Source organism: Canis aureus, chromosome 5 (genome assembly GCF_053574225.1).
Source record: "Canis aureus isolate CA01 chromosome 5, VMU_Caureus_v.1.0, whole genome shotgun sequence".
Taxonomy (NCBI): Eukaryota; Metazoa; Chordata; class Mammalia; order Carnivora; family Canidae; genus Canis; species Canis aureus.
The window spans coordinates 10,918,353-10,943,945 of NC_135615.1; the positions used below are offsets into that span (position 1 = coordinate 10,918,353).

The 25,593-nt window shown below is 42.5% G+C and overlaps 1 protein-coding gene across 17 annotated transcripts in view; it reads right to left on the minus strand.

Annotated features, from left to right (window-relative positions):
• The window catches only part of MLLT10 (MLLT10 histone lysine methyltransferase DOT1L cofactor), a 248,150-nt gene extending 238,288 nt beyond the window's left edge, over positions 1-9,862 (minus strand). For 5 of the 17 annotated variants that reach the window (XM_077896851.1, XM_077896852.1, XM_077896849.1 and 2 more), the window contains exons 1-3: positions 9,740-9,859; positions 8,773-8,932; positions 4,922-5,001 (exon numbers count right to left, since the gene is read on the minus strand). In XM_077896851.1, coding sequence (XP_077752977.1) covers positions 4,922-5,001; positions 8,773-8,932; positions 9,740-9,817 — 318 coding nt within the window. In that variant the 5' untranslated portion in view covers positions 9,818-9,859. Of the gene's footprint in view, positions 1-4,921; positions 5,002-7,849; positions 8,163-8,772; positions 8,933-9,064; positions 9,391-9,436; positions 9,532-9,739 lie in introns of those variants that run through there. The other 12 variants (XM_077896865.1, XM_077896866.1, XM_077896864.1 and 9 more) reach the window with 9 other exon arrangements.
• Between the last annotated feature and the right edge of the window lie 15,731 nt (positions 9,863-25,593).

Below are 25,593 nucleotides of genomic sequence, written 5' to 3' on the forward strand. Positions count from 1 at the left end.
TGTTTCCAAAGTAGAATATTTAAAATCAAACATATCCTCTATCCCATTAAAATCATATAAATAGATAATATTTCTAATAAGTCTCTTCAGCCTGTGGTTATTAAGAACAGATGTCCATTAAAAACAAAATAGTCATCAATGTTTTAACCTCTAACCGCCAGACAATAGTTACTAAACAGTGTTAATTCTAATCAAAATTCTTCACCAAAAATACATGTTCACTTGAGATAAAGCAATTCAAGTGCTTTTTCTGAACAATCAATGCCTACCTACAGAGAGTTTCCCTCAAAAACCAACAAAACTCTCCCTCAGTCTTTACCTTATACTTTCCCTTTCCTTCCTTTTTCAACATTCAGTCTAACCCTACAACCTCTGCTCTCCTCAGTGCCCTGTAAGGAGAGTTCTGCCCAAACCAGGCAACCACAGCTTTGGTCTCAGAAACTCTTCTCTCTCAGTCCTCCAGAATCCTTACAGCAATGTCACTACCAATTCCCTCCTGAAAAACCAACTGTCTGTTCCTTTCCTGATACTTCGTTATCCATCCTTGGTAACTTGTTCTCTTATTCTCCCCAAAAGTGGATACTCGCCACGGCCAACGGTCTTCATTTTTTAACCCTCTAACCAAAAAAAAAAAAAAAAAAGTTATTTGGTTCCCAGTCTTCCTTCTACGCAGCTCCAATTCGAACTTGACTCCATTACTTAACCCTTAATTTTCAATGAAAAATCCTAGCAGCATCAAAACCAACATGCCCAAAACAGAACTTTCCTTATTTTTCAAATTTGCTGTTCTTTCTTGATTACCATTACGCTGTGACTATTAACGGTATCACCATTCCAGTAATTAACCTTGAACTAAGAACTGTATCTGATTATTCCCTTTCTTTTATCCAATATCCATTTCTGTCATTTTATGCTTCAAAATGCCCTCCTTTTCTACTCCCTGCTTTCTACTCTCACACTTTTACTGTAGTATCATCTCTTTCAGTTTCTAACCTCCCTTCCCAAATACACTGCATATTCTACCAAACCACTTGTCTGAAATTACAACTTTATTATTTCGGTTTTTACTCTTCATTATCTGCCAAGGTTCTATCAGCTCACATATCCCTTGTCTGAGAATTGAGCTATCCCAAACCCAGAGACCCCTCCCCGTATCTAAGCAACCATAGGGTCCAGAGCTAGGCACCTTATCTAAGGTCATGGTCCAGAGCTAGGCACCTTATCCAAGCCAACTCAGTTTTTTTTTTACCCAAAGGAACATGAGACTAAGCCTGAGATTTAGTCTCCTGAGACAGAAAATAGAAAATATTAAGAGCTGAAGTATGGCCGCTTTTCACCACAGGAGGCAATACAGAATATGATGCTTGAGAGCTTTCCAACTGGATCTCCCTTTCTCTTAAAACTATGAGGTCTTTATCCATAAAATGAGCAACAAAATAACTCAAAGGTTTGATAAGATGATTAACCCAGATACTTGTTATACAACATTTAACATAGAATCTGACAATAAACAGCCAGTAGCAGAGAAAACCTGCAGAAAGGAAAAGAATAAAACAGACACATAGATGAAAGCAGAAAAAAGATTAAGACTAATTCAATTCAGGATGCCTGGGTGGCTCAGTAGTTGAGCACCTGCCTTTGGCTTGGGTCGTGGGATCGAGTCTTGCATCGGGTTCCCCACAGGGAGCCTGCTTCTCTTTCTGCCTATGTTTCTGCCTGTGTCTCTCATGAACAAATACATCTTTTGTAAAAGACGAATTTAATTCTTGAGATGCCTGGTTGACAGTCTACTGAACACCTGACTTCTCAGAGTCATGAGTTCATTACTTTAAAAACAACGTAATAATTACTGAAAGGGAAGGCTTTACTTCTAAAAAAGACTAATTTGGGGCACCTGGGTGACTCAAGTAGGTTAAGCATTCAATTCTTGCTTTCAGCTCAATTTATGATCTAATGGGCTATGGGATACAGCCCTTTATCTGGTTCCTTGCTAAGTGGGTAGTCTACTTGGAAGATTCTCTCCCCTGGCCCTCCTCCAGCTCATACTCTGCCTCTAAAATAAATAGATAAATCTTAAAAAAAAAAAATTAATTTAATTCCCTTTTGTTTTTTTTAAGATTTTATTTATTTATTCATGACAGAGAGACTCACATACACACAGGCAGAGGGAGAAGCAGGCTCCGTGCAGGGAGCCGGACGCAGGACTCGATCCCAGGTCTCCAGGATCACACCCCGGGCTGAAGGCGGCGCTAAACCTCTGGGCCCCGGGGGGCTGCCCAATTCCCTTTCTAAGTTATGGATACATTTCCATGTTAGGCTTCTTGGCTCTCATATCCTTATATTAAAATGCCCCTGGGGGGACACCTGGGTGACTCAGCAGTTCAATGTCTGTCTGCCTTCAGCTCAAAGTGTGATCCCGGAGTCCTGGGATCGAGTCTCACATCAGGCTCCCTGCAGGGAGCCTGCTTCTTCTATGCCACTCCCCCTCTCTGTGTCCCTCATGAATAAATAGGCAAATAAAACCTTTAAAATAAAAATTCCCTTGGGCAGCCCGGGTGGCTCAGCAGTTTAGTGCCTGCCTTCAACCCAGGTATGATCCTAGAGACCCAGGATCCAGTCCCACAGTGGGCTTCCTGCATGGAGCCTGCTTCTCCCTCTGCCTGTGTCTGTCTCTCTCTATCTCTCATGAATAAATAAATAAAATCTTTTTAAAAATAAAATAAAAATAAATAAAAATCCCCTTGGGGTGCCTGACTGCTTCAGTCGGTAGAACATGAGACTCTGGATCTCAGGGTTGTGGTTCAAGCCTCTTGTTGGGTATAGAGATTAGTTAAAAATAAAAATTTTTTAAAGACTTATTTGAGAGTCCACACACATACACAGGAGCACAAGCAAGCAAGAGACAGAGAGGGAGAATTTTTCTCTTTTTAAAGATTTCACTGGTGGGGGGAGGGTGCTTCGTGGCTCAGAGGCTGAGCCTCTACTTCAGTTCAGGGCCAGGGCGTGATCCCACAGGCTCAAGTCCCACACTGGAGTCCCTGCGTAGAGCCTACTTCTCCCTCTGCCTGTCTCTGCCTCTCTGTGTGTCTCTCATGAATAAATAAATCTTTAAAAAAAATGAAAAGATTTTATTGGGGCACCTGTGTGGCTCAATGGTTGATCATCTGCCTTTGGCTCAGGTCATGATCCCAGGGTACTGAGACCAAGTCCCACATCAGGCTCCCCGCGGGGAGCCTGCTTCTGCCTCTCTCTCTCATGAATGAATAAATAAAATCTTTTTTAAAAAATAAAATAAAGGGATCCCTGGGTGGCTCAGCAGTTTAGCGCCACCTTTGGCCCAGGGCATGATCCTGGAGACCCGGGATCAAGTCCCACATCGGGCTCCCTGCAGGGAGCCTGCTTCTCCCTCTGCCTGTGTCTCTGCCCCCCTCTCTCTCTCTCTCTGTGACTATCATAAATAAATAAATAAATAAATAAATAAATAAATAAATAAATAAATAAATAAAAACAGGCAACAAGGGACGCCTAGGTGGCTCAGCAGTTGAGCGTCTCCCTTCGGCCCAGGGTGTGATCAAGTCCCACATCGGGCTCCCTGCATGGAGCCTGCTTCTCCCTCTGCCTGTGTCTCTGCCCCTCTCTGTGTCTTCTAATGAATAAATAAGATCTTTAAAAAATAAAAATAAAAAAAAAAAACAGGCAACAAGTGGCATTTAAGGCAAATAATACTGGCATTCTACCACTCCCCATTCTCACCGCTTTATCTCCCCGCTTGATACCTATCTTCCTATTTTCTAATCTTTCTCTGACTTTGAATCTACTATGACATTCCCGGGAGCTTCATCTTACAATCAGTGTTTACTAATGAGTAACAGCATAACTTCCTTAGCTTGGTTAGCTCCCATCAACTCCAAAACCATAACATGCTACAAAGAGGAAAAAACAAAAGGAGACCTATGCATACATCAAATCCCAGAATTTATATTACGGATTTTGTCCTCTCCTTGCTATTTCCCATTATTGCAAAGCTAATATAGCTATAATTCTGCCACAGTGCATTCTCACACACAAACGAAACATATGAACAGAACACTGCTCTGAATTTCACAAACCTAGATAGGCTACTCACTCATTACTTCTGATCAAAAATTGCCTAGGCAAAAATAAAAAGCTTCCATGCTACATATGAAGGTAGATAAGTCAAAATGTTTAAATGTTTTCTACCTTCTGTCAAATTCTCTAAGCAACACGAAAAAGAAGGAACTATCACATTGCAAATGGTAATACTTCTATATGATTAATGAAGATTAAATCTATTTCTCCCTGATATTTCCAGAAGTTCAATTGAAAAAAATGCTTTGGGCCATAAAGAATAAACATACCTCCTTTATGATTACAAGTTTACAAAAATGTTCAGAAAGAAGGTAGCCAGCTAAGTAAAAAAAAGATTTGTATATTGCTTTGCCAAAGGGACTGAATGTCTAAAAATACTGAGAGTTCAACGTTAAACTATACACGTGCAGATGCAGTAAAAAAAAAAAAAAAAAAGGTAGGAGGGGTTAAATTAAACTCTTGTCTTTTTTTTTATTCATTAATAAAATCTAGCAGATTTATCACCTTAACTTTCTTGTGTTCTACTATCATTACATTCTATAATTACCAATTTAACCTCTAAAACAGTAGGCAAAGCTAAAGCCCAAATACAACTTTGTTTTATCCATTCAAAATATCCCTCAATGTATACTTATGTGGTTCGATTTGTTTTTCACAGTTTATAAAATTGATTTAAAACTATTAAGTCAATATTTGGCCCAAATTAAATATTTGAACAAAAGGCTGAAAAACATTCAAACTGTAACATAAGTGTGTAGCATTCTAAGCTATTTGTTGAAGTACTTTAATGTTTTTGATAAACAGTTCTTACCACTCTGGCTGCTCTCTCCTGAGATTCACATTTCCTGCAAAACCATGGTCCAGTGGGTACTTGAACAATGCCATAGCAAGCTATTGAGAAATAAAAGATTTTAAAATATGTTAAAATTTTTTTAAATTATGGAAAATCAAATACCCTTTCAAAACCTTCCTTTTTTTATCTTTAAAGATTTTACTTATTCATGAGAGACAGAGAGACACAGAGAGAGAGAGAGAGAGAGAGAGAGAGAGAGGCAGAGACAGAGGCAGAGGAAGCAGGCTCCATGCAGGAAGCCCAATGTGGGACTCCATCCCGAGACCCCAGGATCACATCCTGAGCCAAAGACAGACGCTCAACTGCTGAGCCACCCAGGCGTCCGTCAAAGCCCTCTTAAAATAACTACCTCTCAGACCATTCACATAAAACAAAAATGAAAACATTTTGTATTTTTATTCAGCACATACATTACCACCTAATAAAAATTGGATGAGATTTTAGAAAACCGTTAAGACCAGCCTTTTGTTATTTTAAATAAGTATAAGCAATACAAATTGTACATATTTTTATGATAATATTGAGAATTTAACGTAGATTTTTTACAAATAACTCAGAAATTCATTCTATATCCTACAAACAGTAAGCATTTTAGATAATCTAACAAAACTATTTCCAAATCACGTGTCAAAATGAGCAACAAATACTGAAGAAAATGAAATATATTATTAAACGTGACATGTTTCCATTTGTATAAATTGTCCAGTATAGGCAAATCAGTAGACAGAAAGCACCCTAGTACTTACCTAGGGTTGAGAGAGTTGGGGAGAAATAGAGAGTAACTTTTAATGGGTCCAAGTTTTTTTGTTAGGCTGATGAAAATTGGGGCATCTGGGTTGCTCAGTCAGTAAAGAGTCTGACTCTTGGGATGCCTGGATGGCTCAGTGGTTTGGCGCCTGCCTTTGGCTCAGGGTGTGATCCTGGAGTCCCGGGACCAAGTCCCAAGTCGGGCTCCCTGCGTGAGGCCTGCTTCTCCCTCTGCCTGTGTCTCTGCCTCTCTCTCTCCCTGTCTCTCATGAATAAATAAATAAAATCTTTAAAAAAATATTATTTCTCTCCCTCTGGCCCTCCTCCTCTTCCTCTCTTCCTCTCCTTTCTTCTTCTCCCCTTTCCTTTTTGTTTAAAAAAAAAAGGAAAAAAAAAGTTCTGGAATTGTGTGGTAATAGATGCAAAACTCTGTGAATGTACTAAAACCAGTGAGTTGTACACAGGTGCCCCTCACTCTAGTTTTTTAAAAAAAAGTTTTGAGACGCTTGGGTGGGTCAGTGGTTTGAACATCTGCCTTTGGCCCAGGATCAAGTCCCATGTTGGGCTCCCTGCATGGAGCCTGCTTCTCCCTCTGCCTATGTCTCTGCCTCTCTCTGTATCTCTCATAAATAAATGAATAAACTCTTTAAAAAAAATTTTTTTTTTATTTTAGGGCAGCCCCAGTGGCTCAGCGGTTTACTACCACCTTCAGCCCAGGGCCTGATCTTGGAGACCCAGGACTGGGTCCCACGTCGGGCTCCCTGCATGAAACCTGCTTCTCCCTCTGCCTCTCTCTCTCTTTCATGAATAAATAAAACCATAAATAAAATAAGAGATGAAAAAAAATGTAGTAGGATGCCTAGGTGGCTCAGCAGCTGAGCATCTGTCTTTGGCTCAGAATATGATCCTGGGATCCAAGATCTAGTCCCACATCTGGCTCCTTGTGGAGAGTCTGCTTCTCCCTCTTCCTGTGTCTCTGCCCCTCTCTCTCTCTCTCAGTCCCTCTGAATAAATAAATAAATAATCTTAAAAAAAAAAAAAGAAAAGCACGAATTTTTAAAACTGCCAAAGCTAAGCTTAAAATCCCTTTTAAAATTTGTAAAAGGGGGGATCCCTGGGTGGCGCAGCGGTTTGGCGCCTGCCTTTGGCCCAGGGCGCGATCCTGGAGACCCGGGATCGAATCCCACGTCAGGCTCCCGGTGCATGGAGCCTGCTTCTCCCTCTGCCTGTGTCTCTGCCTCTCTCTCTGTGACTATCATAAATAAATAAAAATTTAAAAAAAATAAAAATAAATAAATAAATAAAATTTGTAAAAGGGATGCCTGGGTGGCTCAATGGTTGAGCATCTGCCTTTGGCTCAGGTTGTGATCCCAGGGTCCTGGGATGGAGTCCCGCATCAGGCTCCCCATGTGGAGCCTGCTGCTCGCTCCGCCTATGTCTGTGTCCCTCATGAATAAATAAATATCTTAAAAAATAATAAAATAAAATTTGTAAATATATCAGTGTAAAAAAGTCCTATCAGTCAAGAAACACTGCATCAATGTCCAAAAACTTTTATTTTAATGTAATCGAGAAGTACTACTTCTAGACAAAAAAAAAAAAAAAAAAAAACTATGTTTAAATGAATGTTTTCTATACTGGGAGATGACATTAATCAAACTTGATAATTTAGCATCCAATTCGTTAAGAAATACCTTCACAAATGCCAATGAACACTGTGTTGGAAAAGCTTTGTATCAGCTCTAAAAACCTTAAAATCAGTATCTATATACATACATTGCTCTCACTCCTTAAAAAAGGGAAGGTATCCAACTTTTTGACGAAGGTGTTCATCAAAACACAAATGGGAATAACTGCACTGTGATGAACCCACTATCACCTAAGCCTCCCTTACCCATTCTGAGATTTCATTTTATAAAGAATAAACTTTTGCCCCTTATGTTCAGTTTTTCTCATTCGATAATATCTTTCCCAATACACTACTAAATCTCTGCATCACTCAATGCCAAATTCAGAAATGGTAAGCAGGATGGGTTAATGAGTAAAAGGGAAAGCAGAAGAGCCACCCCAGAACTATCTAAGTTGTTTCCTTACCACCTGACATAGAAAAAGAAACTTCAATGGCCAGAAAACTCTTACTGGTGTCCTCCGGCTTTTCTGTAGTATCCCGAAAGCTCACCGAATGGGTACACCCAGAAATAAGCTAAAGTGCTCCCCCAAGTCCCTGGCCGCTCCACCACCTCCTCTTCTCTTCAGTCACTTGGGCTGAGGAAGTCGCCAGACGCAGCCTCCACAGCCTCATCCAGCAGCCCAGGGCAGCTCAGCCAAGCCACTCCTGCAGCAGCAACCTCGCGGCGACCGAAGGCCACCACCGTCTTCTCCGCAGCAAACTCCCAATCCGCAGCGGCAGGGTCTCCGCCAGAAAGCTTGGGGTGCAGCAGCGGCGCTTCCCCTCCCTAACCTGAAGCGCCCCGGCAACCCCCTCCGCCCCCCCCCCCCCCCGACTCGGCGACCCGCCCCGGCGCCGTGAGCGGCATTCCCGAGCCAGACTCGATGCCACAGGAAGTCTCCAGACACACTGCGGCAGACGGGAGCAGCCAGGGAAGGGGGAGGGGCCTCCACGATCCCAAGCCCGGACCCACGGCCACCGTGACAGCACCGAGGGGCGCACCCCCACGCCCCCGCCGCCCCAGCAGCGCAGGCCGCCACCCCGCACCCCCCACCCCACCCCGCCCCACCCCCACCCCCGGCCTCCACCGCCTCGGAAAGTCTCCAGCCCCAAGGCTCCCGGGCGCAGGCGGCGGCCAAATGACACTTGAGAGAGTGAGCGCAGAATCACATGACAGTCCAGGCCACACGCACTTTCTCCCACATGCACAGCCCACACCCCCTCCGCCCCGCCGCGGACCCTCCGAGTCAATCCCGGGCCGCGGAGCGGGGCGGGGGCGGGGGCGGGGCGGGGGGAGGGGCGGAAGGGGAACTGGCAGTTGCTGCCAAGGTGGGGGAAGCGGTGACGGTTGGGAGCAGGCCGGGTTCGGCCCGGCGGGCGGTTGGGTGTTTACCTTGATGCACCGCGACGCTGCAGCCGTGCCCGTCGCAATAAACCAGCGGGTTCTCGGCCCAGCCTCTCTCGTCTGAGCAAACGCAACAGCCTCCAATCATCTCCTTCATACTATGGGAGACCTCGTCCTCCAGTGACACGGGCCGGTCGCTAGAGACCATCTAAGAGGGAGTTGGGGGGACCATTAAAAAACACATGCAAGCCAATTAGTGCTTCCCCCCCGCACGGCCGCCCCACCCCCGCTCCCTTCCCTGCGCCCCCGGCCCCCGCCCGCCGCTCGGCCGCTCGCTCACTCGGGCTTTGCCGCTCAGTCACTCACGTTCCGCACAGGAGTCAGGAGCCATGTCCTTGCTGACTCCCCCCACCTCCCCTCCACCGCCTCCTCCGCCTCCTCCGCCTCCTCGTCTTCTTCCCTCCCCACCTCCACCCGGCCGCTAACGCTGGAGCCCGGAGAGGGCACACATAATCAAGTAGGCCTCCGCACAGGCGCACTGGGGGGGCTCCCGCTGGGCCAGGGGCAGCCAGGGAGGGGAAGGGGGCTGCGCTTCCTCCTCCGAGCGTCACTCGGCGTGCGCGCCCGCCCCGCAGCCGGCGTGAGGGAGAAGGCCCGGGAGAGGCCCGGCCTGCGTGCGCGCCGCCGCGTCCGGCCCGCAGCCCCGGCCTACCTCCCGGCCCCTTCCCCTCCCCCGCGCCGCTCGCAGCCGCCGAGGTGTGCCAGGCGGTGGGGGCAGGCGGCGCCGGCGGCGCGCCGAGGCCGGAACGAGCCGGCGAGGGGTGGCGGGGGCGCGCACGCGGGGGCGGGGACGTAGGGCCGCCCTCGGCAGCGCCGGCCGCGCGGGCCGAGCGTGCGCGGCTCGGAGGGGCCTGGGAGGGAGGAGGGCGCCGGAGACCCGGAGGGAGGGGTTTTTTCTGTGAGTGGCCGGAGGGGGCTGACTCCCCCCGAGCGTCTCCCTGCGTTGGGAACCTACCTGCGGGCTCTTCCCTGGCCCGTGGGTAGCAGGGGTAGGGCCAGTCTGCCAGCCTCCAAGAAGGGTGCAGTGAAGCATGGCTTCCTGCAGTTGGCCGCGCTCGCTGCACAGTGCTGCCGCAGCTTCTCCACCCATTACGTTCACATATCCTGGACTCTACCCAAAGTTCACGCAGTGGAAGTTGCCACCAGAATCCGCAGCCCATTTACACACCACACTGGCCCCAATGACAAATGAAAGTGCATCGCCGACTGAAGGTCAAAAGCCTGGGTTAGGGTAACACTCCAACAGGGAACACCAACCACCAAGGATACCTTCAGGTTGCTGTGTGGGAGTACAAATGGTTGTTAATCAAGAATTAGCGGTATAATGTGATGATCTGGAAAATGCAGGAATGTGATGCCAAAGGATGAAGGAACCCAAGTTCCAGTCAGTCACCAAATGATAAAACCCCGAGACAGGGAAGTCCAGGTTTGACTGAGGAAGTTCTCTGATTTGGCTTGTACTCCAAATTTACTCTTGAAAATTTAAGGTCACTTTTTTTTTAAGGTGACTTAAGTGGCAAAAAGATGGGAGCTCTCTCCTCACATACGAATAGAAAATGGATTAGGCCTATCTGAATAGATTAATTAACCAGATACTGTGCACTTTGGAGCTGTAAAATCTTCCACTGTTGCCCTATCCCCTATGTATCTATCCTTGTAAGCCCAACATCGATTTTAGGCAAAAAGTGTAGAATTATGAAAGTTTGGCATGAAATAGGAATATACATTGTTTAAATGACAGGCATACGTACAAGGTGAATTCATGGCTTTGGTTAATAACTTGCAGGTACAAAATGGTTGTTTATCAGGAATTAGCAATATAATGTGAAGATCTGGAAAATACAGTTATTCGATGCTAAAGGATGAAGGAACCCGAGTTCTCCTAGTCAGTCACCAAAAGATGACTGGTTTAATCTTTAAAAACATCCCAAATGTTCTCATAAAGAAAAAAGAATGGTAGCATGGCTGGTTTTTTTTTTTCCATTTCTAATAAATTAACTGCTAGAAATCTGTTTAATAATTAGATATTAGACAATGCAAGCATATGTTAGCAAATATACTCAAACATTCTAAAAGCTAAATGAGATATCTAGAGTAAAGGAAATCTAAAGGTGTAAGGGAAAGTATGCACTAAAGAGACACACAAAAATGGGAATTCTCTTGTAGCTGTCAGTTCATTGAGAGAACAAGACTAAAAGATTACGTACTTATACAATGCAAATTCTTTTTTGGAGAATGGCAACAATTAATTTCTGAACATACAATAATGTTCTTAAAAGGCATCGATATGTATAAAATTAAAACCACCTTCAAATAAAACTGTATTGTTTTATGTGTCTGAACCTTATATTTTATCTTTACCCTTTTAAAAGGGATACCAGTTCATTTGACATCCAATTCCTGCTCAGGTTCAGGCTTCTAATAAAGAGTAATTTTGAGTTAAAATCAATGTGAAACTTCCCTTCCTAAACAAAGCAGTCAAACCTTAATGCACTAAATTATTCAAACATACATCCATTTTATTTTTAATGCATTGGAGCCTAGTTCTTATAATAGAATTAATTTATATGTAAAGAAGGTGGGTACTTTATCCTATTCTGTAACACTTAATAAAAGAAATATAGGTAAACATTCGCTCTTTTCAAAATAAAACAAATTCATCATTCATACGAGATTCTTAAAATTTAGAAAAATAGAGAAAATATACTATTTCATAAGAACAGGCCTATATATAAAAAACAGCATCTGAAGCAGAAATTTTATTAAAGATGTACATATAAATGTTGACAAAATATGTCAAGTTATTTAAAAGTAATATTTAACATATTTAACAAATGTTGAATTATGAAAATTATAAGAAAAAAACATAATGGGTGTAAATAGGCCACTCTAATTTCAACTCATACCAGATATAGAACATTTCTTATATATATCAAAAGTGTAATATTTCATCTATTTCCATAAAATATTAAATGAAAAGGAAACTAACACATTATAAAATGGTTCAGATATACAGTTAATTATTTATTCATGCCATAAATATTTATTGAACATTTACTGTGAGCCAGGGACTGTTTTTGATACAGGAAATATAGCAATGACCAAGTTATATTTGTCCTTTGTGAGAGGTATATACCCATTCACACATATCCATCTATCTATCTACTACATATGCGTGTATATGACAATTGACTCAATATGCTAATTCTCATATCTTAGGATGGATAAAATGTATAAATTGCCATCCTTGTTAAAGTTCAAGTAAGTTTTTAAAAATACATGGTAATGGGGGGGGAAGTCCATGGGATTTATAGAATAACTTCATACAAAAGGACTATTTCAATCTTAAAAAATAATGTTACCCTTTAAATCTGATTCCTCATTCTTGAAATATCCTTTGAAAAAGTATATCTAGTACCTGTAGAACAAAACAAAAGCCTGTTGTCTCCAGTATTCTTCACATAACAGCAGCTAACTCAGTACTGGCTCATCTATTTCTCTGAACTAATCATCTGAGGCAAACCACAAAAAACTCAAGTAAAGTATTTTATGATGTAACCTCTAACCCTACTATAATGGGAAACTGTATTTTTTTTCTTTATAGGTAATATATCTTCTTATAATTTTCTTTATTCCTCAACCTAGGCACCAAATTTTCCTTTTCAATTATCATTTACGTAAGTAGATACTATGAAAGAAATACTTAAAATCAAATTTGGTTCATAGGTTGATACTGCTTATATTTATCTCCTTTTTAAATTAAAGGTTTTTTCCCCTTCTGTTTGTGCACATTATGTTTGGTCTAGTCTACTCATTGTTGAGGTACATTTCTATAATGAGGTATAGAAATTGAGGAATATTTCTATAATGCTAAGACTAAATACATTTTATTTGACTCAGATTCTGGACTTCCGCTAAGTGTTTGAAATTCTGTATTGGCTCTGATACTAAGCTTTTAAAACAAAAAGCAGTTGATACTACGGCTTTAAAACAAAAAGCAATTATTAGATTTCATTCATCTACTAAACCTCACCAGATACTATAGTCTTGTTTCTAAATAAATTATTTGGAGAATGCAAAAGGCAATTTCTTATATCTGTAAAAACTATCAGCTATATCCTCTTGTATATAAAGGAATCCCTGGATAAAATTTTCCTTTGCTCAGTTGGTTTCCTACCTTTTACATGAAAAGTTTATTATGAGCCATATGTTTATGCTAGTATGATAAAAATATTGAGGTGCTTCTGAAACTAGTTTTATTAATCTCACAATAAGTGAGTATTGTGTCTTTATACTAGATATACACACATGGCACCTATATTTTGAAGACTATTAGAAATGTCATTAAAAGTTATTCATTTCAATTATGTTTTCAATTGATATTCTGTTAATTGCTTTGGGGAAATTCCATTTAATGAACCATGTTGATCTTACCAGGTGATTTTTTTTTTAATTCACCATGCCACCTAGCAAGACTCTTGCACTTAGTAGGCCCACAATAAATATTCATTTAACGTATGATTCTTAAGTTTAAAAGCTCTTTGCACTCTGAGCTTCATTCTTCAGAGTAAAGCAAGACTTTATTTTGTGTATGTACAACTGAACTGAAATTTCTAAGTAATGTTTAATTTTCAGATACATTAGAAATTTTCAGATAAATTAGACTCCTTAAAGATTTTCAAAAGTTGAAATTAATATTGGTGAAGAGTTTTTATTTACCGGGTAGTTTAGAATTGTGTATATTTAAGTAGCCTCTGAATGTTAACCACCTTTTCATGTAAAAGTCATCATTTTCTTACAAAACAAACTAAGAATCAATCACAATTAATATTATTGTGAGATACACGTAACTGTTAGAAAGTTTAGGTAGGTAATTCTGAAATTTAAATTGTATGTAATCTAAATTTTTAAATATTTTTAAGAATCAAGGCCTAATATTTACTTTAAAAGGTTTGGCTTGGTTAATCTTGTGTTTGGCTTGAGAGCTACTCCTTCTGCTATAAAATTGATATATATTGGTTGTATTTACATTTTGGGCTAAAACACCATGTAATTACTAGTAGAAAATTAGTATCTAAAAGATGCCTTTAGATTTCCTAGGCATTGCATAAACCTCAATAACATTTCAGAGTTGGACTGTTTTTTTTCCATGATCCAACAATACTTAAGGGTGTTAAGTGTCTGACTTTTCAGAGAATCATCAATGTAATGTAAGAAGTGTGAGGTCCATGTTCCCATTTTTTTTTTTTACTAACACTGAAGATATGCATTTCTGTTATAATTAAAGTGTGATTAAAGTGAACTTTTTAGGTGTCTGTTTATAGGAGACAATAAGGTTAGGTAGGTGAAAAGATTCTGGACACAGAAAAGAGGAAAATCAGTTTTTACAATGGAAGAAATGAAACAAACCTTGAAAGAAATGAAACAAATCTAGAACCTAAAAAAAGAAGAAGAAATTAAACTGAGTTGCTAACTGCTATTTGGACCAAAGAAGATAACTTTTTAGGATTTAAATGTTTTCCTCTCTGAAAGGAGCCACTGCTTAGCAAATCCAGAAACAAGCCCAAGAATATGTTAATTAACTGCATTGTGTCCCAGAAAGAATGAGGTTGACAAATTCATTTTTTTATTCCTTCAATTAATAAACTGCGTATCACATCTTAGATTTTTTTTAATCTATCATGTGTATATTTATCTCTTGAAATTGTACAGTAACAGTGCCAAGGTCCAACATGGCCCCATAGGGTGAATCTTATGAAGCTTAACATTCTTGGCGAATTAAACACACAAGCCTCCGATCACTTTTTGTCAGTCTTACTTTACTGTGGCGCTTAAGAGCCAGAATGTAGGCAATTTTTATATGGTGGCCCTTTTCTCCAATTAAAAAAGCAATGATCTTTGATACAAGCCCAAGTGGAAAACATAATGACATGATATTAAAGAAAAAAAGTATTACGAAGCCTGACCAGGAATGCTACATATCCCTCTGCATACCCACCCCCATCCAAGCCCTTTTTTCCACCCATTTGTTGTTTTTCTCACAAGTGTATCATGACTTGTAACACATTTTTTTTTTAATTTTAAATGAAACCAAAAAGATGTCTGAAACACTAAGAGATGTAAAAAGATTCACCTTCTACGATCAACTGCATAGCGGATAAACTTCTAAAGCTATTCTAAATAGTCAAAGACTTATAAGTAAAAAAATGTAAATTGAATCCAAGTAGTTGGGGAGGGGGACCATGGGAGGATGAGTGTGGAAGGAATGAACAGATTGAGAATACCTCATTTTCAACACCAATGTTTTCTCTGTTCAAACCTTTCCATAGTTACACTTCAAATGATTTCTTATAGAAGAATTTCTCCGGCTACCTCGAAATAACTGAATGATTTCCATGAGGAATTGCAAGTTTAAGGAAGCAGATCTGCAAAATGAAAGTGTTCAAAAGGAAAAAAAAAAAAAAACCCACTTCTATAGCTATTTCAGATGCAAAATCACAATCACCACTACCTTTAACTGACTCTTAAGGGTTTTTTTCAAACAGATGCTATTTAGGAACGTCATCTGTTAACTTCTTTCTTGTAATTCAAAACTCTTGTCAAATGATGTTTTCATGATGACGCGTAAATATAATATTCCATTAGAGATCAATTCTAATTGTTTTTTTTTTAAATCCACCTTGGGAAACAGTGCTGCATCATACACAGACTACTAATGGGTATGTTAGGAGGAATTTCCGCAAAGCCTATTATAAATCTAAGTTAAAATTACCCCCTTGCCCTAGAAAGGTTTGGGCCAAAGGATTGAAATTATTTCTTCCTGAGTTTTCACGCACGATGACTTTGGTCTTGTCTTCAAGACTCGCAAGCACTTGTTGGAAATCATTTTTTAGAACTATGACGTTTGCCAGAAATATTTTTTCCACACGTCTCACAAAGGAAAACAGGCAGAGTTTCTTAGGTGGGTTGCAATTGTTTCCAAAACGTGCTTTAAGAGCAAATGACACGTTTTTCCCTTTTGAATTTCACTGTGATTTTGAAAATGCTTTTCAGGTTAAGAAATCAAGCCTGTTTTTGTTAAGGGTGGCTCAGCCCCTGCTTTTAAATTTTACTTTGTATATAACAAAGAGCTGAATAATAACAAATACAGCGAAACCTGCTTTTTCTGAACTCCTTTGAACCCCGACATTCACTTTCGTATCCATACATGAAAGGTATTTAAAATGATAGAATCTGCTCTAACTTTCCGGATCCAGAAAAAAAAAAAAAATGCCCACATTCGTCGCTACCTAGTTATCACTTTATAAACATATCTGTGCGGCTTTCCCTCTTCTTTTAATGTGTCAGTTGCAGGCTTGCCCAGCTTCCTCCAATTTAGCGGCACGTTGCAAAGCCTCCTTTTTCTGCAGGGTCTCGAGTTGGAAACCCCTCGCTGGCCGAGTCTGATAATAAAACTTGCGGCGGCGCCGGCCCGACCCGGCCCGGCCCGGCCCGGCCCAAGCGATGCAGTTCGGGGAGGAGGGGGTGGGGGTCGAATTGGGCCGCGGGACGCCCCCCCCCCCCACCTTGCGAGGGACGCGCTCGGAGAACAGCGAAGTGCGGCGAAGAGGGCTGAACAATGGGGGCGGCCCGGCGAGAGGAGCCGGGCTCCCGCTTCCCCGGCGGCGCCGGCCGCGCGCCCGGCCCCCGCCCGGCGCCGCCCTCCCCTCCCGCGTTTTCGCGCTCGCCCGGCCCGCCGCCGTCTTCCTCCCGGGCGCCGCGGCTCGCGGCCCGGCCCGGCGCCCGCCCAGCGCCGCGCCGCCTCTGCGCGCCTCCTTCCCCTTCCCGTTCCCGGGCTGGCCCCGCTCGCCCTCCCCTCCCGCTCCTCCCGCTCCTCCAGCCTGCGGCATCGCGCCGCTTCCTTCGGCGACTCCAGCTTTGCTGCGGCCGCCTTCCCGCTATCTCGTTACTGTATTTAAAATTTTTTCCCCTTTATTTTCAGAAGTGGTCGCAACGCCTCACTTCCACCCTAACTTTAATTTGCCATTTCCCTGCGGAAAATACTCCTCAGGAAATCCAACATCTACAAGGAAATACAGCAGATGCAATAAAACCCTTGAACTCTAAATACGTTTCGCATTTTGTTAAATGTTAACGCATTTAGGTCGTCGAAACTGGCAAAAGCACTCTTCCCTTCTCTCTCTTTTTATTTCTTCCTTTAAGTACTGTTGTTCTAAACTCTCCATCAAACGCGTTTGGACGAGAGGGCAGAGAATGTGTCCGGCAGCACGCGGCAAATCAGAGGTTTTATCTTACGCCTCCTGGGACGGAAAAATAGTGGAACGTGGACGAGGGAGCTTCTGGGGAAGAAAAGCAACACAATTCGCTGGGGACGGAGCCGGGCCGGGCCGGGCCGGGCCAGGCCGGGGGAGCCCAGCGGGGGCGTCCAAGGCCCGCGGGCTCGGGGCGGAGAAGCCGCCCAGCAGCCGAGAGGAGGTTTTAAATAGCGGGGGCCGGGAGGGCGGTGGGCCCGCGCATGACGGTACTTTATGAGAAAGGATGGGGCCGCGGATGAGATTACTTTGCTTTCTCATCCCCCAAGAAGAAAATAAAGTTAGAGGGAGGCGGAGAGAACAGCCATCCTTATTTCCTCCCCATGTTTCCGCGGAAGGGCCGGGGCTGCGGCGGGCAGGGAGAGGGCGCGGGACGGGCGGACCAATAGCAGTCAACAGGTCCAGGCCTCGGCGGGGCGGCGGGGCCGCCCCCCCCGCCCCTCGGGTCTCCTCCCCATCTTCCCCTTCCCCCCGCCCGCGCAGGCCCGGCCCGGCGGGGGAGGCCGGCTCTGCGCTCCCCGCCCCGCGCGGCCTCCCTGCGGCCGGGCGGCCGGGGCTCTCGGGGTGGGGGTGGGTGGGGGTGGGGCGGGGGTTCCCAGCCGGAGAATCCTCCCCCGGGGCTGGCGGCGCGGGGCGGGGGGGCGCGGGCGGGGGGAGGGGATGGAAATCGGGGAATGGAGGATTAAGAAGGACTCGAGCTCGGCACGAGCGCGGCCCGCGCGAGGGATCCTGGGTAAAAAGTGGCCGCGCGGCACCGGGAGAGCGCGGAGAGGAGCCGGGGTCAGAGGTCAGGGCCCCGGAGCCCCGCGTGCAGAGCCCCCCACGTGAACGCAGCGAGCAGGAGGAACCTTTTTGTTTTCGACCGCGCCTGCCTGCTCCCCTATTGACCGAGCTGCTTTTCCCGGGCCGCGGGAGAGAGTAGCTCCCTCCCGGATCTCCTAACCCCACCCCACCCCACCCCCGCCTTCCACCACCAGCACGCTACCCAGCTCTATCTACCCTTCCTCTCAACTCCCTTCCCAGCCCCCCGTCCCGGGCTTGCAATAACGCAGTAAATTTGCTTTAACAACAAGTGGGGGTGGTTGCATTTACTCCTCCCTCTCCTCTCTCCTCCCCCTCCTCTTGCTGCGGCTCTTGACACTACTACAAACCAGGACTATAAACATAAACATGTGTCACTGTAACTGGGCAGGTAATATACGGATTTGGGGTGGGGTGGAGGGGGGCTTGGTCGCCGCTGGGGGGGCAGTAAAAAAATGTATGTTTCACGTGCTCGACCGCTTTGGGGGCTCCCCCCACACACCAACCCATTTATATAATGCCGTCGGCACTCGGTCACTCATTCAGCCAGAGACCCACAAAGGCGGACTTGCCCGGAGAACCACCGTACCCCAAAGCAAATACATTTAAATACGAATCTCTCTCCTTTCCCAGCCACCGCCTCCACTCCTGCTAGCAAGCTGTAGCGTCAAGACTTGAATCCCCTTTCCTTTTTACAAATTCTTTTCCACATAGCAATAGAGAACATTTTCCCAACAGCACACTACACCACCCCCTTGCCATGGACGGCACCTAAAGATTTCGTACGCAGAAATCCTTTCAAACGGCAAGAAGGGCTACTCAAATAACCGAGTTCGAAATCTGTAATGTAAAGGTTATTTCCTGGGCTTTGCCTCCATGCATTTAGCAACTTCTGCTATAAGTTGCTGCGACTGGCGCTGGGGAGATCCGCCACAGCGAGCCTTTATTATTACTATTTAGTCTATATTTACACTGCCGCTCAACTTTTTTCTCTCATCCTTGGTTCAGCAAGCCTAGCAACGACTACCTAAGGTAGGGTAAGGCGAATCCCCTCACAAGCTTTTTGGCTTGGAACCGAGCAAGATGCAGAAAATGTTCAGATGGAGAAGTGGTTCCCTTTGTTCTTTCATTGTTTCTCTACGAACTGGTGGATACAAGGACAAACACTTACCTTCTCTTCTTTTTGCTCCAAAAACCAGACGTTCCCATCAGCCTTAAAATACACAATCCACCTTGAAAGTAACTACGAATGTCCGGAGAGTTTGTATTCCATTCTTTTTCGCTCTCTGCCCTCTTTTAGCGTAGGATTAAGTTGCCGAGCACGTTGCTGCAAGCTGTAGCCCCCCGCCTTAGTGAATCGGTCACGTTTAGGACCCTCTAGGTCCATCCTAATTCTGCCAGTAGAATTGAGGGTATTGGAGCTCTAAACTTTCAAAAGGAAAGGGGCCTGCAACTACCCAGAAAACTTATGGATACCCTGAAATTTTTTTACCGCTGTATCTTTGTACCCCATCACCAGTAGGATTTGCCAAGATATATTAGATATTTCTTCGGGTAAAGTTTTGGTGGTTTTTTGTTTTTTTTTTTTTTTTAAGCTTACACTTAGCAATGTGCTACTTAGACAGATGGAGTTAAAAGGCAGGTCTTTAAGGGCATTTAACTGAACCAGTGTATTCTCCACGATGTTTGTTATGTCCTGTGTTTTTCAAAAACACAAACAAAACACCACCAGAAATGAAAAAGGAAGGAAATAGAAGTTTGAATTATAATGTTGTGGAATGACGTCAAAAGAGGCATTTATTTGAAATCTGTTAGTGTAAAAATTGGCCTCAAAAGCGAAAAATAAGCTTTTCAAAGTTGAAAGACTTAATTTTCATTCTGATTCCAAAAATTAAAAACCAAAAAAAAACAAAAACAAAAACAAAGCAAGTTTTCCAGTTAGTGGATGATACTTGTCAGTGTTTAGTGCCCAGCCCGGTGGGCATTACTGCCCAAACCTTGTTTAAATCTGATTATGATGTGATTTGTTGAAGTCATGAATATGAAATGATCCTTGTGTATCTATAAATGCGAACTTGGGATTTTTTGATCTCCCGCTTTTTTGTGTGCGCCCAGTAGCTGCCGCAGTGGAAGACAGTGATTGGCTCCAGTGCTCCTAGAAGGATTTGGGCTGAAGCCAGGGGAACAGAACCAGAGGATTCCCTTTCCAGAGACCATCAGGCCCCACATGTCTTATGTTTCCCTTCTCCCCTCATGGGTGCTCAGACTTTCAGTATGGCTTCAGCAGTCTATAGGTAGGCCTCAACACTCGGTGTCATCACTTCAGTTTCTATACATTTGACCCTGTGCAAAATAAACAAAAATTTGGGCCACACAAATAAATTGTAGGTCTTGATATTTGTGTATTATTTAATATATCAACATTGAACTCTATTTTCTCAGATTTTTTTTCCCTCTACATTCAGGATCAATTGTGAGAAGCCCTGGTGTCTCATAGGAAAATATTGCAACAAAACAAGATAATTGGGGGGAAAGGCTGTTGCAGTAGGAAAAGTGGCTTTTCGTTGATAGCGTTTAATTGGAATTAAAAGATTCTTTAGCTGTAAACATTCTTTATTTATTCAGCACACATAAGCAGGCATTGTTTTATCACCATCATAATTATGGTGTCCTTTAAACTGGCTGATAGCAGGAAAGATAAGGGAATGTGCCTGTAGATTCAGATCAGTTTTCGCTCCTCTCTTTCTTTTCCTTCCTCCCTCCCTCCCCTCTCTCTCTATACCCTTCCCCCCACCCCCATTCCTTCCTTGGTCACTAGGGTCCCCCACAGCCTTGAGATGAGGAGAGCAGGAAGATTGTGGCCTAACCATTTCTTACATCATGAAAGAGATTTGTACCACACTCTAATTTAATGCATTGTATAACCTTCTTCTCTCCTGTGTTTATAACTCCTTTTTAGCTTGCAATATATGTTATCTAAAGAGTTGTCTATTGCTCACCTGTATAAAATCTTGTCCACTAGGCTTTGTTGTTTTACCTTTGTCTAATTTAGAAAGTACACTCTTAGGGCTTTTTTCAGAACAAAGCCTCACAAAAACCCCTTTACCTCCAAGGATTTGCAAATTTATAAAGCCTGCATTGAATTCAAGATGGGTCAGGGGGCAAAAAAAGGGTAGAAGGTCACTGCATTTTGATTATGGGTCAGTAGACAACATGGCATATACTCTGTGTCCCAAACTTCTGTTAAAAACAGGATTTTAAAATGCCTCAGAACAGAAGGATGGGCCCTTTTGGAGACATGCTTTGATTTGTTTGGATGAGACAAAAAAGAAAAAAATTAAGCAAAATATACTAAGTTATAATTTAAGCTATTCCTTGATTTAGCATTTCCTCCTCCATTCTCATTTCCCCTCCCCAAAAAAGTAAAGAACATGTGAAATTAGATAAATTTAGGTGAGGAACTGTTGATTATCACAAGATTTTATTGTCTTATATCCTAAATTAATTCAGCCGTGTGAGGCTTTATATTATTATTTTAGATTGTGTTATATGTATTATAATTACTTTTGGCTAACAGTACAAGGGGCTTCTTTTATTCTTCTAACCAGTATACTTACATTGTTGAGGCCTTTGTAATGTCCCTTAGTCTTTTCTGCCTGAATTCTCTTTGAACAAAATGTGCCCAGCAATCAGTAAAACAAATGTATATGGTGAAGAGTTAGGTGGTGGTGATGGTGATGTGGGGGGATGATCCTCATTTAAATTATATGTGTATGGGTGAAAGCTTGGAAGGAAAAGGATTATTTTAATGCTCTTCAATACTTTAATTATATGACAGTTGTAGTGTAGAAATGCAAAAGTACTCTTAGGTTTTCCTTCAGGTTTTCAAAAGAACTTTCCCCATTAGTAAACTACTCCTGCAAATTGCTACTGCATTTCCTAGCTAACCATTTAAAAGACTGTAAATGCCGTGTGCATTACTTCGCTCCAGAGGAAAGAGGTCAGACTGAATTGCAATGGTATTTAAACATAAAATACAGTGAAAATAAATCAAAATAGAACATCCAAAGGTAAATTTAGCACATTCATACAGGATAAGTAAAGACAAATATGTTCATATCTTCATAGCCCCTCACTTTAAAAACTGAAAGTACTGGTTTTTTTTTCACAACAAATGCAGAAGTGGACATTAAGAATATACTTCTATCTGTATTTGCCAGAGGATTTTCCTGGAGCAAGCAGCTTTGTTTTCAAAGCTAAAATACTTTTTATGATAGTGAGTAGACTGTGCATTCCTCACTGAATAAATAATTACATGTAATTAACAAACTCAATGCTTACCATATATATGCCTAAATTCTCAATAAGTAATTCTCTATGCTCTCAGAGACAGATACACACATAAATGTTAATTTGGGCATATCTGCCCACATATGTATATACATTTGAGAAACATAGAAGTTGATATATCTTTTCTTAAAAAAGAATTTGAATACAGTCCATCATCTGAATTGGGTTCATCTTTGATTGTTGAGGCGGCTGACATGGTCAACAAATTTATCAAAGAAACCCCCTGGCTTTTGAAGAATAGTACTTTATACATCTGGATCTGCACATCCAGGCAAAGTAAGTAAATTATTGCATAACTTTAAGCATAATTGATAACAGACACCTTTAATTTTTCATCCCCATTCTTTTGGCCAGCTTTCACATTAATAATCTAAGCCATAAATGTTGGTAGCTATTGATCGAAATCCCCTGTGTGCATGCAAATCCATCTTAAAGTCCCCTGCCTTTCATGTGTGAGCGCTCAGGGGCCTCTGCTAGATCTTTTTATCGGGATCGACCCCCAATGTGCCTGGAGAAGACCCCGGATATGCAACGTGTGCTGATGGCCACAAGAAAGCTGTCTGTCACATTCTGTGTGTGTGAGTGTGTGTGTGTGTGTGTGTGTGCATGCGTGCGAATGCGTGCACTCACGCCTTAACACATACACACACAATAATGAGGAAGTTAAAGGAACAAAAGAATGTATTAGACAAGAAGAAAGAGATGTAATAAGAGTATTAAAAATGTATAAATGTAAAGGTGTCTAAGTGTACATATAAAAATACTTGCATAAATTGCGTATATAGACACATTTCCCAAGTCCTCAGGTCTTTATTTTCCTCTATTTGACCCAAAAGATTGTACCTTCAGTTTTTTTAATATGTAATATTCTACTGGTTTTAAGAACCATCTAGGCTACCAGTATTTTAAAAGTAGAAAGGAAGAGCAAAAGAAGGTAATTTTGAAAAGGTTACTAAATCATGTTGCCATGTGCAGGAGTAGGAGTGTGTGTGTGTGTGTGTGTGTGTGTGTGTGTGTAAATCTAAATAGGAATGGAGAAGAACTAGAACTACCTGGCCAAAAAAAAAGGTTGTTCTAGCCAACCTTTTGTAATGTCTTCTCAAAGGCTTTTTCAGAGTTTACTATTTCTTGGCTGTTGGACTCTTCCGTAAAAATCTGAAAGCTGGAGGAGGGGAATTGGACGGGGGTGGGGTGGGAGGAAGAGAGCTGCCAGTATATAAGTGAATCAGGAGGAATTTTAAAACGACATTATTGTCGCTGGCAATGGAAAGACTCTGGTCATTCTACTTTAAAAGACAAACACCAGCATCTGCTTTTTCTGGAAACTTTGCTCTCTGCTTAAACCTTTTGCATTTTGCCTCCTGTGAAAGTGAAAGAGAAAAACGCGGTGTGATAGATCCAGATGCAAAAGAAAGCCAACTCGGTGGATGGTATTAGCTGTGACGAGGCATTGTTCATTGCTGCCTCTCGGTTACGTTTAAAGCCTGAAATATCACGAGATCCATTCAATGATCCTTCTCTCATTCAAGGGACAAAAATGTAATTTGCTGTAGCTCTGATTTCTTGGATGGAAATGCTAGCCTTAGATTTCAAAGGCAAGAACTAGACATCGTGGTTTGTACACACATTGATTAAGTTGAAGAACGGAGATTACATCTGTGCTGAGTGCAACAGTAGTCCAGGGCTGGCTTTTCAAATCCCAACCTCTGAGTTACAGACTCTCTTAAATAGACTTCCTTAATTTCCGGATGCACTTCTTGAAATTCCCAATTCTCTTGAAAATTCCTGGGAAATTACTAGGGAGATGAGGGTGGGGGTGGGGAACTATGGCCGAGATTTCATGCAAACTACCTTTTTGTATGTCTGATTCCTCTGTTTTTATCTTTTTTTTTTTTTTTTCTTTTGAGCCATACCTGCTTGTGTTAGCCAGACTAGAGCAGGGGAAACTGGAACTTTTGAATGGGAAGGAAGAAATTATTGTACAATTCTTTTCTTGCAGGCTCAGAAATATCCGTTTATTCTTTTTACCACACGGATGTGTCTATTTTTGGAGGAACAAGGAAACATATAAATGCCTGGGTTGCATTTATGCTGTAGTTGCAAACACCAAACAGTTAAGAAGATTTTGCCGAATTTTGCAAAGGAGCCAACAAATCACCTTGGGATCCTGGTAATGCAGCTAGGAAGACCCTTGCTCTCATTTGGCAATATTTTGGATATCCTTGGAAATGACACCAAAATATGCTTTAACTTGACTAAGAAGAGGTTAAACAACATTGATATTCATCCAAAGTGATTTTTTTTTTTTAAAGCAGATGCTTGGCTTTCATGGAAAAAATGAGAGTTGTGGAAGATTCATTTAAACTACCAAGCGAAAGCATCATGGACCACTGAAATGGTCTGTGTCGTACATCAGCACTTTCTTTTCATCGTTATTACGTAAAACCTCTGGAAGCACCTTGGGCGTTTTACATTTTCTTTTCTTTGCTGCAGAAACAATCTTCTCCCTGGAATTCTGACCTGTCGTGAACAGGACCCTGGCAAAGACTGTGCTGGGGACTCTAGGACGATCCCGCCTCCAATCCAGCCTGGTTAATTGTGAAAAGTGTACACATTTCTGGCTTATCTATGCTTTGTTATGGGTCTGACGTGAAACTACCTCCTCCCCACCCCACCCCCCAGCAGAGAACCAAAATCCAGTTGAATTGTTACAGTGTTTCGGAGCTGGAGCTTTGAACTGCTTCCTTGGTCAAATAACTTTGTTTCTGGTTGTAAAAGGCATTTCAGGAAAAAAAAAAAAAAAAAAAAAAGGAAAATCGAGAGAAATTCAAAACGTAAGTCTGTACTGGGGTGGTTCACTTGCGCGGGTTTAACTTTGGAGCTCCCAGCCGGTCTCCTTCTCCACTCCCATAAGGGAAATACCAAGCTATTCTGCACATTTTCGCTTAAGCTCCATTTTCCAAAGGAAAAAGGGGGTGGGGTATGTCTATTTAGGCTTGATAATGTTTTTAAAATGCTTTTCTTTGAAATGATAATAGCTGCAGCGGTAAAATGCAAATAAAGGGAAAAATAGGCAATATTCCTTTAAAGGCGAATATACAGGGTTTTTTTTTCTTTTTTTTTTTTTTTTTTTTTTTTTTTTTTTAAAGCGTACACACACTGGTTCAGATGAAGTCTGTGAGTCAGGCTGTTTCTGAGCTCCGATAGTTTAATGGAAAGATTTATATACCGACTGTATTATTTACTTTGGGAGGGGAGGTGGCAGTATAAGGGTATGCTAATTAGTGGGAGATTTTGGGGGGAAGGGGTGGAATATCAATTTTTATTGCATCACCTGTCAGGAGTG